Source organism: Mobula birostris, chromosome 6 (genome assembly GCF_030028105.1).
Source record: "Mobula birostris isolate sMobBir1 chromosome 6, sMobBir1.hap1, whole genome shotgun sequence".
In the NCBI taxonomy this organism is placed as follows: Eukaryota; Metazoa; Chordata; class Chondrichthyes; order Myliobatiformes; family Myliobatidae; genus Mobula; species Mobula birostris.
Genome location: NC_092375.1, coordinates 171,086,079 through 171,100,534, shown reverse-complemented (window position 1 = coordinate 171,100,534; position 14,456 = coordinate 171,086,079). Strand labels below are relative to the sequence as shown.

Here is a 14,456-nt window from a genome sequence, read left to right as displayed (position 1 = left end):
CACGAAAATGATTCTGGGATTGAAAGGCTTATCATATGAGGAGTGTTTGTCTCTGGGCCTGTACTCAATGGAATTGAGAAGAATTGGGGGAGGGATCCCCTGTGGCAATAGGCAAATTGCAGTTGGTCCAGGTCCTTGCTTAGCAGTTGATTCTGGCCATGACCAACCTCTCAAAGCTCTCCATCACAGTAGATGTTAAGTGCAAGTGGGTGATGATCATTGAGGAGCTCACCCTGCTCGTCTTGGACACCGGTCTGATTGTTGCCCTTTTGAAACAGGTGGGAACCGCTTCAGTGCCCTACCAGGTACACCATCAGGGCCTGATACTTTTGAAAGGTTTTCAGAATCAGGTTTATTATCACCGGCATGTGTTGTGAAATTTGTTATCTTAGCAGCAGCAGTTCAATGTAATGCATAAAGAAAAAGAAAAAAATAATAAATAAGTAAATCAGTTACAGTATATGTGTATTGAATAGATTTAAAAATATGCAAAAACAGAAGTAATATGTTAAAAAAGTGAGGGAGTGTCCAAAGGTTCAATGTCCATTTAAGAATCAGATGGCAGAGGGGAAGAAGCTGTTCCTGAATTGCTGAGTGTATCCCTTCAGGCTTCTGTACCTCTTACCTGATGGTAACAGTGAGAAAAGGGCATGCCCTGGGTTCTGGAGGACCTTAATAATGGACGCTGCCTCTTCTGAGACACCGCTCCTTGAAGATGTCCTGGGTACTTTGTAGGCTAGTACCCAAGATGGAGCCGACTAAATTTACAACCCTCTGCAGCTTCTTTTGGTCCTGTGGAGTAGCCCACCCCCAGACCAGGCAGTGATGTAGCCTGTCAGAATGCTGTCCATGGTACATCTGTGATAGTTTTTGAGTGTATTTGTTAACATACCAAATCTCTTCAAACTCCTAATGAAGTATAGCCGCTGTCTTGCCTTCTTTATAACTGCGTCGATATGTTGGGACCAGGTTAGATCCTTGGAGATCTTGACACCCAGGAACTTGAAACTGCTCACTCTCTCCACTTATGATCCCTCTGTGAGGAATGGTATGTGTTCCTTCATCTTACCCTTCCTGAAGTCCACAATCAGCTCTTTCATCTTATTAACATTGAGTGCAAGGTTGTTGCTGTGACACCACTCCACTAGCTGGCATATCTTACTCCTGTACGCCCTCTCAGCACCACCTGAGATTCTACCAACAATGGTTGTATCGTCAGCAAATTTATAGATGGTATTTGAGCTGTGCCTAGCCACACAGTCATAGGTGTAGAGAGAGTAGAGCAGTGGGCTAAGCACACACCCCTGAGGTGCACCAATGTTGATCGCCAGTGAGGAGGAGATGTTATCACCAATCCGCACAGATTGTGGTCTTCTGGTTAGGAAGTCGAGGATCCAATTGCAGAGGGAGCTACAGAAGCCCAGATCTGTAACTTCTCAATCAGGATTATGGGAATGATGCCATTATATGCTGAGCTATAGTCAATGAAACAGCATCCTGACGTAGGTGTTTGTGTTGTCCAGGTGGATTAAGGCCATGTAAAGAGCCATTAAGATTGCATCTGCCATTGACCTATTGTAGTGATAGGTAAATTGCAATGGGTCCAGGTCCTTGCTGAGGCAGGAGTTCAGTCTAGTCATGACCAACCTCTCAAAGTGTTTCATCACTGTAGGTGTGAGTGCTACTGGGTGATAGTCATTAAGGCAGCTCACATTATTCTTCTTAGGCACTGGTATAATTGTTGCCTTTTTGAAGCAAGTGGGAACTTCCAACCATAGCAGTGAGAGCTTGAAAATATCCTTGAATACTCCCGCCAGGTGGTTGGTAGAGGTTTTCAGAGCCTTACCAGGTACGCCGTCGGGACCTTCCACTTTGTGAGGGTGCACCCTGTTTAAAGACAGCCTAACATCGGCCTCTGGGACAGAGATACAGGGTCATCAGGTACAGCTCGGATCTTCACAGCTGTAGGTATATTATCCCTTTCAAAACAGGCATCAAAAGACGTTGCATTCATCTGGTAGTGAAGCATCACTGCCATTGATGCTATCTGACATTGGCCTCCTAGACAGGAACCACAGAGTCACCAGATGCTACAGGGATTCGCATGGGTGTAGGTGTATTCTCCATAAAAGGCATTGAGCTCATCTGGGAGTGAAGCATCACAGCTACTCACGATGCTAGGTTTTGCCTTGTAGAAAGTAATGGCCTCAAAACCTGCCAGAGCTGACGTGCATCCGATTCTGTCTGTAACTTCAATTGGATTTTTTTTTATGCTGTTAAAATAGACTTCCATAGGTCATACCTCGATTTCTTATATAGTTCTGGATCACCAGTCTTGAACGCCACAGATCTAGCACTCAGTAGACTACGAACCTCCTGATTCAACCACAGCTTTTGGTTTGGGTGTGTCCGTTAAGTTCTCAAAGGTTCACACTTATCCACGCAGGTCTTGATGTGGTCAGTGACAACTGTGATGTATTCATTCAGATTTGAAGATGAATCCCTGAATAATGTCCAGTCCACTGACTCAAAGCAGTCCTGTAAGTGCCTCCCTTGACCGTACCTTCTTGATCTTCACCACTGTTGCTGCAGTCTTTAGTCTCCGCTTGGACGTTTGGAGTAGAAATACTGCCAGGTGATTGACCTTGCAAAGTGCAGGTGCGGGATAGCACGCTAAGCGTTCTTGATGCTGCGATAACAATGGCCCAGTGTGTTGGCACCTTTGGTTCCACAAGTGATTTGTTAGTGGTTTGTCAGGAACTTCTTCAAGTTGGTCTGGTTGAAATCCCCCACAGTGATTGGGAAGGCATGAGGGTGTGTTGTTCTGTGATTGCTGATCATGGTGCTCACAGTGCCTGTCTGATCTTGACCAGAGGTGGAATGTACACCACTATGAGGACGATGGCGAAAACTTCCTCGGCAGATAAAATGGACGACACTTGACTGCTAGATATTCCAGATTGGATGAACGAGATTGAGACAGAACTGCCATGTCTGTGCACCACTGAGTTTATCATGAAACATAATCCACCTCCTCTACCTTTAAGTGAGTCAGCTGTCCTGTCCTGATAGTGAAGCTTTCAAGTTGCAGCACTGCATCTGAAATTATGGGGGTTAGCCGTATTTCTGTGAAGCAAAGTACACAGCCCTCCCCGATGTCCCTCTGCCGCAGCAATCTTGCTCTGATGTGTTCAGTTTTATTTATCAGTGACTATGTGCATTCGCCAACAGCATAGTGAGGAGTTGGGGAGGACATGTCTGAGGTTTCTGCATTTCATTTGTGCTGCAGACTGGTCTGCTTTCCATGCTTCCGTTTTCTTAAAGTGATGCTCTGCCCTGAGTCCACCAATTTTAAGTAGCGATAGATTTTTAGATTTTTTTAGATTATGAGGACACTCAGTCCTCGTTTATTGTCATTTAGAAATACATGCATTAAGAAATTATACTATGTTCCTCCAGAGTGCTATCACAAAAAAAACAGGACAAACCAAAGACTAACACTGACAAGACCACATAATTATAACATATAGTTATAGCAGTGCAAAGCAATACTGTAATTTGTTAAAGAGCAGACCATGGGCATGGTAAAAAAAAAAGGTCTCAAAGTTCCAATCGACTCGTATTTGTAGTGTTGCTAAATTGTAATCATAAGAGTTTTGCTGGTTGGTTCAAGAACCAAATAGTTGAAGGGAAGTAACTGCTCTCAAAACTTCAGGCTTCTGTATCTTCTGCCTAATGGTATGCAAATCCCTGTATGGTGTGGATCTCTGATGATAGGTATTGCCTTCTTGAGGCAACACCTCTTGTGGATACTGCCAGTGGTTGGAAGGGATGGACCTGTGATGTCTTGGCTAGAGCCCAATACTTTTTGTAGCTTTTTATGTTCCTGCACATTTGAATTGCCGTACCAGACCATTATGCAATATATTTATAAAAGTTGCTGGTGAATGCAGCAGGCCAGGCAGCATCTCTAGGAAGAGGTGCAGTCGACGTTTCAGGCCGAGACTCTTCGTCAGGACTAACTGAAGGAAGAGTGAGTAAGGGATTTGAAAGTTGGAGGGGGAGGGGGAGATCCAAAATGATAGGAGAAGACAGGAGGGGGAGGGATGGAGCCAAGAGCTGGACAGGTGATAGGCAAAAGGGATACGAGAGGATCATGGGACAGGAGGTCCGGGAAGAAAGACAAGGGGGGGGGGACCCAGAGGATGGGCAAGGGGTATATTCAGAGGGACAGAGGGAGAAAAAGGAGAGTGAGAGAAAGAATGTGTGTATAAAAATAAGTAACAGATGGGATACGAGGGGGAGGTGGGGCATTAGTGGAAGTTAGAGAAGTCGATGTTCATGCCATCAGGTTGGAGGCGACCCAGACGGAATATAAGGTGTTGTTCCTCCAACCTGAGTGTGGCTTCATCTTTACAGTAGAGGAGGCCATGGATAGACATATCAGAATGGGAATGGGATGTGGAATTAAAATGTGTGGCCACTGGGAGATCCTCCTTTCTCTGGCGGACAGAGCGTAGATGTTCAGCAAAGCGGTCTCCCAGTCTGCGTCGGGTCTCACCAATATATAAAAGGCCACATCGGGAGCACCGGATGCAGTATATCACCCCAGCCGACTCACAGGTGAAGTGTTGCCTCACCTGGAAGGATTCCAACCTGAGTGTGGCTTCATCTTTACAGTAGAGGAGGCCGTGGATAGACATGTCAGAATGGGAATGGGATGTGGAATTAAAATGTGTGGCCACTGGGAGATCCTGCTTTCTCTGGCGGACAGAGCATAGATGTTCAGCAAAGCGGTCTCCTAGTCTGCGTCGGGTTCCGCTAATGCCCCACCTCCCCCTCGTACCCCATCTGTTACTTATTTTTATACACACATTCTTTCTCTCACTCTCCTTTTTCTCCCTCTGTCCCTCTGAATATACCCCTTACCCGTCCTCTGGGTCCCCCCCCCCGTCTTTCTTCCCGGACCTCCTGTCCCATGATCCTCTCTTAACCCTTTTGCCTATCACCTGTCCAGCTCTTGGCTCCATCCCTCCCCCTCCTGTCTTCTCCTATCATTTTGGATCTCCCCCTCCCCCTCCAACTTTCAAATCCCTTACTCACTCTTCCTTCGGTTAGTCCTGACGAAGGGTCTCGGCCTGAAATGTCGACTGCACCTCTTCCTAGAGATAAACAACAGGAATTCTGCAGATGCTGGAAATTCAAGCAACACACATCAAAGTTGCTGGTGAACGCAGCAGGCCAGGCAGCATCTCTAGGAAGAGGTGCAGTCGACGTTTCAGGCCGAGACCCTTCGTCAGGACTAGATCTTCCTAGAGATGCTGCCTGGCCTGCTGCATTCACCAGCAACTTTTATGTGTGTCGCTTGAATTTCCAGCATCTGCAGAATTCCTGTTGTTTGCAATACATTTACCTGTTTATGCGTATAATCTTTTGAAATGAAAGGCCAGTTCCTGTTTTATGCTTTAAGTGATAAAAATAAAACATAACTAAACACAAAAACGCAAACACAAGGAAATCTGCAGATGCTGGAAATTCAAGCAACACACATAAAAAATGCTGGTGAATGCTGCAGGCCAGGCAGCATCTATAAGAAAAGGGTACAGTCAGCATTTTTTATGTGTGTTGCTTAAACACAAATACAGCTTGATTTCCAATTGGACAGATTAAACCAATTCATGTACTGCAGTACAGAAGTATTAATATTTTCTCCAGAAATCTCCATTGATATTTATTGCATCATTTGTTAAATACTCTGGTACAGCCAAAATCTAAGCTTTCCTATAATAAGGAAGATAAAAAATTGCCTTTAAAAACTTTAAGTCATAGTTAATTATTTTTTTTCTCTGTTTCTAGGATACTTTCATCATTAATGTTAAGCATTTCTGCTTTGATTTCCAAACGCTTTCGGAATTGTCTAATAGAGAAGGCAGAGTTTTTATTGGATACCAGAGATCCTTCGCAGTTTAACAATTCACGCCGAATTGTGCAATTTCTACGCAATGTCAAGTACAGTTATCGTCCTTTGTTAGAAAAATGCAATGAGGTTTTTCTTGAGAGTATAAGAAGCTTAGATGCTGATAATCTAAGCATCATCCTTGGAGTGTACCAATCTCTACATTTCAACAATTGTGACTTCCGGTTAGCTGCTAGGTGGAGACTTATTGAACTTATGGATACTCATATTGATCCAGCGAGTTTTGCCAGACTTTTTGCAGCATTGGGACCTTTATCAGGGAGTGTGATTAAGGAAAGGTAAGTTATTAACTTTGGCAATTCTGGTATCCAAGTATAACTTCAGACCACATTTTTATTATATAAGTAAAATCTGTAGCTGTATTCTTTATCTTAAACATTTCTATTACTCTTTTGGTTTAAAGTGACTCTTAAAATACAGTAAATATAATTCTTTCCAGATTTTTATTTCATTATTTTGTCTAATTAAGGGCCCGAATTTCAATCCTTTAAGAGTATTAAGGTGCCAAATACTCTTCTAGTTAATTCCAACATGTATATATTTTCCATCACTCCATTTCAAATAATTACAAAACCATAAACTATATAATTCAGAAATATCAAACTATTTATATTTGAGGTTACTTTTTGATGTTTTGACTTGCACAGTTAACAAAGATGAGGAAAAATCAAACTTTTTTTTCACTTCCTTCCCACTATCATAAAGACTTGAATCGGCTGCCTTGTTGATGGTTGAAGAGTTTAGTCCTTCACAAACATTAGCTATCATAGAGACCACGGCAGAAATGGAGTGCAGGAATCCACAACTAATTCAAAAGTAAGTAAAATCACAATAAAGTATAATGCAGCAAATGTAGAAAAGATAGTCAATATGTTTTGTAATGATCTTGAACCAGAAAAGAAACTAGTCTTGCTTTTTTCTCTCCCCTCATTTAGTGTTGCATCATCTTTGTCCAAACAATTGGATGCATACATGCCACTGGATATTGCAAAGATAACACAGGCTTTGCTGTCACTTCATTGTCAAAGACCAAAACTATTTGCAGAATTGAGGCAAAGGTTAATAAGGTAAAATGAATATTAGATAAACTGCTTATCACACACATTTTAATTAAACATTTATTAGTTACATTTTGAAAGATACATTGAAAGTACATTTTTTAAAAAAAGGCATTATTGTCCTGATACAGGGTTTCAACCCAAAACCTTGACGATTTCTTTTCCCCTACAGACACTGCTCGACTTGCTGAGATCTTTCGGCAGATTGATCAGAATTAGATTTATTGTCACTGACACACAACGTGAAATTTGTTGTTCTGTGGTTGCATTTCAGTGCAAGACATAAAGTTACTATAAGTTACAAAAATAATTAAATAGTGCAAAAATATAGAATAATGAGATAGTATTCGTGGACCATTCAGTAATCTGAAGACAGAAGGAAAGAAGTTATTTCTGAATCACTAAGTGTGGGTCTTCAGGCTTCTATACTTTCTCCCTGATGGTAGTAACAAGAAGAGAACGTACCCTGAATGGAGAAGGTCCTTAGTGTTTGATGCCACCTTCTTGAGGCACTGCCTGTTGACGATGTTGTTGATGGTGGGGAGAATTTGTGCCCATGATGGAGCTGATTTGAGTCTACAACCCTCTGCAACCCTATTGTGATCCTGTGCAATAGGAAACTAGGATAGTTTCTTACTATCGTTTCAATGGTAGTGACAAGAAGAGAGGAAGACCGGTCAACTGCAGGCAGGCAGTTCTGAACACCTGTTCATTTTCCACTCTTGGCTGTGATGATACTGATCTTGCTCAAACCTCTAATCAGCACGGAGTAATGGAGCCAAGCAAGGGTTTGTCTTCTGTTGTCAGGCCTTGACACAGTGTCCACCCCCCGTGACGGCCGCCCCAGCCGTACCTGCCTGAATGACTGGAAGTAACCACAAGATGGTAAATGTCGTGCAAAAACTGAAACAGGGAAACCTAAAGTGAATGGCTGAACACGTACATTAAAAAATCAAGAGTGATGCTGATTTAGATGGATAAAATAGGTTAAGGGACCACTTATTTAGAATATAAAAATTCTATTTACCCAGTAGCCTGTTTTTCTTCTGCCTATAAGTGAAGATGAACCCTGATAAATAGTGATTATCCTATTAGATAAATTAATTTAGTTTCTGTACATTACAATGAAAACTTAGATGAGCAATGTAATTTTCCTAATATGAAAATTGTAATTCATGGTTGAGTAAGTAACGAAGGATGCACTGTAAATATTGGTTAATGATAATACATGCATCGTATAAGGTGGTTTGCATTCTGTGTAGAACAGTGTCTTTGTACAATCACTCATGATTTGCCTTATTTTTTTAATAGTGTAAATACACCATTTATCTCTCAGTAATTATAATTTAGTTTTTAACTTGAATATTGCTGCGCAGTTTCACACTTAGTCAATTAGCTGTTTCACATCTTTAATAATGGTTGAAAAGTTATTATTAAATTGTTATCTTTGAAATGCTCATAATTTTGTCCTTTTCTTCTCTCCTCTATTCCAGCTACCTTCGTCTCAGTATTGTTCCTTATGAGATATCTATGTTTACTCGTGTCCTGTCTCTGCTTCCTTCTCCACGAACTGATCCCTTGATTCCTGCACGTATTGATGATGTATTACCCCAGTGCAACTTAAGTGACTTGAATGGATTTGCCATTGCCATTACCAGGTGGGTAAGGAGTAGCTCCTCATACCAACCTGGCACAGCAACTGTGCATGTGAAGCTTCTTCAGAAGTTAAATACGTGTGGCTTGGAGAGACTGCAGAAAGCAAATGACTTGGACCTGTTATTAGAAGAACTGAAATATATCAGTGGCGAGTGGTTTGAAGAAGTTCTCGCAGAAGAGACAATGGCAAGCTTTGAAAGATTAAAAGGGCAGATAACTTCATCCAATGTTCCTGAAATTGCACTGTTTCTAACCAGAACAAATTGTCTGCATTCTGGTCTGCTAGATCAAATAGCATCTGTCACACTTGAGCATATCAACAAGGTATGTAAAAGTTTGTAAGACCGTAAGACATAGGAGCAGAATTAGACCATTTGGCTGTTGTCTGCTCCACCGTTCATTCGTTGCTCTCAACCCCATTCTCCTGCCTTCTCCCCATAACTTCTGATGCTCTTAACTAATTAAGACCTATCAATCTTTGCTTTAAATATACCCACAGCCATCTGTAACAATGAATTCAACAGATACACCACATTCTGACTAAATAAATTCCTCCTCATCTCTGTTCTAAAGGGATGCCTTCTATTCTGAAGCTATGTCCTCTGCTGCTAGACTCCCCAACTATTAGATGCATACTCTCCACGTCCACATTATCTAGGCCTTTCAAAAGGTTTCAATAAGATGGAGGATGAGAGGTGACCTGATAGAAGTGTACAAGGTATTGAGAGGCATTGATCGTGTGGATAGTCAGAGGCTTTTTCCCAGGGTGGAAATGGCTAACGTGAGAGGGCACAGTTTTAAGGTGCTTGGAAATAGGTACAGAGGAGATGTCAGGGGTAAGTTTATTATGCAGAGAGTGGTGAGTGCGTGGAATGGGCTGCCGATGGCTGTGGTGGAGGTGGGAACGATAGGGTCTTTTAAGAGACTCTTGGATGGCTACATGGAGCTTAGGGCTATGGGTAAAGCCTAGGTAGTTCTAAGGTAGGGACATGTTCGGCACAGCTTTGTGGGCCGAAGGGCCTGTATTGTGCTGTGGGTTTTCTGTGTTTCTAAAAGAGCACCCCCCCCCCAATCATTCTTCTGAATTCTAGTGAGCACAGCCCCTCGTATATATTAGCCCTTTCATTCCTGAGATAATTCCTTTAAACCTGTTAGGGACCCTCTCCAAGGCCAGCATATCTTTTCTTAGATATGGTGCCAAAACTGCTCACAGTACTCCAAATACAGTCTGACCAATCTCTTATAAAGCCTCAGCATTATAATCCTCGCTTTTGTACTCTAGTCCTCTTGAAATGAATGCTAGCATTGAATTTGCCTTCCTTACTATCAATTCAACCTGCTTTAACCTTTAGGGAATCTTGCACAAGGACCTCCAAGTCCCTTTGCACCTCTGATTTCTGAATTTTCCCACCATTTAGAAAATAGGATACACTTCCATTTCTTCTATCAAAGTGCGTGACCGTACATTTCCCTACAATATATTTCATTTGTCAGTTCTTTGCCCATTCTCCTAATCTGTCCAAGTCTTTCTGCAGACTCCCTACTTCTTCAACACTATCTGCTCCACTTCCTTTCTTTGTATCACCTTGGCCACAAAGCCATCATTTCCATCATTTAGATCATTAACATATAATATGAAAAGTTGTGGACCCAATGCCAATCCCTGTGAATACCACTAATCACTGGCAGCCAACCAAAAAAGACCCCCTTTATTTCTACTCTTTACATTCTGTCAGCCGCCAATCTCCTATCCATGGTAGTATCCTTTCTGTAATACCATGGGCTTTTATTTTGTTTTGCAGCTTTATGTATGGCACCTTGTCAAAGACCTTCTGAAAATCCAAGTAAACACTACCTACTGACTCTCCTTTGCTTGCCTATCCTTCCCGTTATTTCCTCAAAGAATTCCTGCAGGCAAGATTTCCCTTTGAGACTTCGGCCTATTTTATTGTGTGCCTCCAAATACTCCAAAACCACATCCTTAAAACAGACTTCAAGATCTTGTCACTGTACATCCTGTAAGAAATAAAACATAATTTACCTGTCCTGTTCTCTTCTATTTCAAGCTACAAATTTTTCCATAATACCAGTAGTTTACAGAGGCTTCACCTAGAAGGGAGTGGATTGAATGAAGCTTGTCAGATTTTTCTTTATGTTGACTTGACAGGATATTGCATGGAGTATATCCAGTTTGTGTTTGTTTGGATCATCAGGCTGTGTGGTACTGATCAGCTGTTTACCAGTTTTGTGGTTCTGTTTAACATATTCTCTAACTAGTAGAATATTTCGAGGAACCTGAATTTCCTATGTTATTGATTTCAATAATTCCAACTAATCTTGTTTTGAGGATTCTGTTGTAGTTTTGATCTGGTGGGTTGACGGCATTTGGGACTCAGGATTGTGGTTAGTCATAGTCATAGTCATACTTTATTGATCCCGGGGGAAATTCGTTTTCGTTACAGTTGCACCATAAATAATAAATAGTAGTATGTAAATTATGCCAGGAAATAAGTCCAGAACCAGCCTATTGACTCAGGGTGTCTGACCCTCCAAGGGAGGAGTTGTAAAGTTTGATGGCCACAGGCAGGAATGACTTCCTATGACGCTCTGTGTTGCACCTCGGTGGAATGAGTCTCTGGCTGAATGTACTCCTGTGCCCAACCAGTACATTATGTGGTGGTTGGGAGACATTGTCCAAGATGGCATTCAACTTGGACAGCATCCTCTTTTCAGACACCACCATCAGAGAGTCCAGTTCCATCCCCACAACATCACTGGCCTTACGAATGAGTTTGTTGATTCTGTTGGTGTCTGCTACCCTCAGCCTGTTGCCCCAGCGCACAGTAGCAAACATGATCGCACTGGCCACCACAGACTCGTAGAACATCCTCAGCATCGTCCGACAGATGTTAAAGGACCTCAGTCTCCTCAGGAAATTAGAGACGGCCCTGACCCTGCTTGTAGACAGTCTCAGTGTTCTTTGACCAGTCCAGTTTATTGTCAATTCATATCCCCAGGTATTTGTAATCCTCCACCATGTCCACACTGACCCCCTGGATGGATAATAATGGTTACAATAATAATTACTTATTATCCTGTTTGTCAATTCTTTGATTACCTTATCTGTATTCCATCCCATTCTCCACCTCTCTCCCTTCCCAACCTGAGACCTCACCCTTCAGTGGTAACACCACTTAAGATCTCTGTAAGTTTGTAATTTGTATAAGGGTCTGTCAAGGTTAGGACTAATTTAGCTTTCAAGCTGAATTTCTTGATCGTTAACCTGAGCCATTTTTGCCCTGAATAATGACTTAAACTGATCATTTTATGGAATCATCTTGTGGCCTAAAGACTTCTGACAAGAAAGATACTTTATTCATTTTTAAATACAGATCCATTATTCAGCCACATATGCCATCTTGCTTCCATTCACTGTCTTCAATTATGATCCTCCACAAGCTGAAGATTTATTTGAATCGTGTATACAACGATCAAGGACTTATTTGAGTGAGTATAATGTATGTCATGAAAATGTAATAGATAAATTTTGGCATGATACCACTAAATATTCCTCATTCAGTGAGTTCCATAATTTCTCATATTCAAGTACAAAGATTTGTGGTAGAAATACATCCATGGTAGCATGTGCCAAACAGATGCTAGAGTGTTAGCCATTTGTTGTGCTCAACTGATGTTTCATTCATTGACCAAAATAAATACTACATGTGGAAGCGAGTACTATGAAGATCATTTTGTACTGACAGATGCAGTGACATTTTATTTCCTTTCTGCATGTGTAAATGTCTTTACTGCATTAATAGTTGTGAAGAGCTTTCACTCTTTTGCCCTTTTGTCCCAACATAAATATAAGCTGTCAAATGTGAAATAAAATGTAGAATACATTATGTTTACTGATATTAAATGTTAAAATATTAAAATTCATGATATAACTTGCTAGCTCAATTACTTATCAATAGATGTCAAACAAAATATTTGTTAAAAGCTGTATAATTCCCTCTAATTTTGAATTGTATTTTTTACGAATAAGTTTCAAAGATTATAACCAAGATGCCACTAAATTGTTACCTTCCTAGAATTATATTTTGTGAATTAATATTTATTTTAATAAATAATATTTTCAATATTTTTAATCCAATTTTGTGTATATATTACTTTTTACCTTGCAGATGAAGATTGCATTAGGAAAATGCCAATTAAGTTCAAAATTTAGAGCACTATTGCAGTAGGTCTACCAGTGTTAATGACTACAATATATTAGATTTTATTGATATATTTAATTAATTTTATTGTCCTAATTCAATTGAGCTAGAAAGTTCAATAATTCAGTGAATATTTTCCTTCCTTTGTTAAGTCATCTAATAATTATTTAATTGGATGTAAACACTTTAAAATGTCTTGAGGTCAAGATGCAACATGACCATAATTCTTTTTCTTAAAACAGGCTCATTTGACCCTCATCTTCTGGTGTTATTTGGTTACTCACTAGCTCTTGCAGGCTACTTCCCGGAAGATATAATTAAGACTATTTTTAATATTGATTTCCTAGCAAAGTTGGACTCGCAGTTGGACAGTAAGTTCCTTTTACATGTTTGTATTGGGACTTGTATATTTTTTATGTTGTTAATAATGATATTACATTCCAGCTGTTTTAAGATATTATGCCTCATTTATTTCCATCTTCCCGAGAAAACAGAATATGTGGTTGGTGGTAAAGCAATTGTACATACAGGTAATCTCAAAGAAAGCTTCCAAAAGTATCTTGTGATCTCTGTAGAGGACATAACTGATTTTAACCTGTCAGACATCAGTTCTGTGGTTCCTTGTATCCAGCAACTCTGATCAACATACCCAAGTTGCCAGTTACAGAAAAGCATTGCTACAGATTGCAATTTTAAAACATATAGAGCACTTAAATAAAGAATTTAATGGACTTTTGCAGCAATCATGTTTTCTTATGAGAGGCATTATCTGCATAGGGCAGCGTTGACTCAAAATATCAAACTGGAAAACATTTCAAATTTCAGGAATTAAACTTGTCAACTATGCTAATTTTCTGTTTGTGACCCTAATCTCTTATGAATGTAGTTGACTCAGCTCTAATCTGAAATGATTTGATAAGCCATTAAATTTGTATTCAAAGTTTTACCAGCATCATCTCAGAATAACTAGAGATTGGCTATCATAATACATATTGCCCATCGTAATAGCCTACTGAAAAAGGAAGAAAGCCGTTAAACATCATTCTTAATTGTTTGTGTTTTCTTGTATGGTTATTCAGTCAGTTGAGTATCATTTTTTTTTCAAGTTCGATTTGTGAGCACTTTCATGCTACCATTAGTTTTAAGTTTGAAATACCATTTGCTGCAATTTCCTTGCATTTAAATCTCAGGATAATATTTTAAGTGCCTGAGGTCTATAATGCACTGATGGAACTCAGTTTCAATTAACAAATTTCATGACATATGCTAATGATATTAAACCTGATTCTGATTCAGTTGATTCATACAGAAAAGTAAGCACTTCATATCTGCATTTTTGGTAGTATGTAGTGCTCCTTGGGTAAAAGGGTGAAAAAATTCTATGTCTTATCACTATCCATTCGTCTTATGTGACTCTATATATTTCAGGATAGGATTAAATATATTTGTGATTCATGTAGAGCTGAAGAGCTTTTCAACCATCATTGTCTTGAATGCTGCTTTAGATAACACACTGCTTATGGCAATCATTCTATCCTGTGGGAG

At 40.2% G+C, this 14,456-nt stretch overlaps 1 protein-coding gene across 2 annotated transcripts in view; it reads left to right on the top strand.

Moving 5' to 3' along the window:
• Positions 1–14,456, top strand: part of fastkd1 (FAST kinase domains 1) — a 67,682-nt gene that overhangs the window by 41,122 nt on the left and 12,104 nt on the right. For both annotated transcript variants that reach the window (XM_072261883.1, XM_072261884.1), the window contains exons 5-10: positions 5,857–6,255; positions 6,683–6,793; positions 6,913–7,044; positions 8,529–9,015; positions 12,084–12,198; positions 13,154–13,282. In XM_072261883.1, the coding sequence (XP_072117984.1) occupies positions 5,857–6,255; positions 6,683–6,793; positions 6,913–7,044; positions 8,529–9,015; positions 12,084–12,198; positions 13,154–13,282 (1,373 nt within the window). The remainder of the gene's footprint in view (positions 1–5,856; positions 6,256–6,682; positions 6,794–6,912; positions 7,045–8,528; positions 9,016–12,083; positions 12,199–13,153; positions 13,283–14,456) is intronic.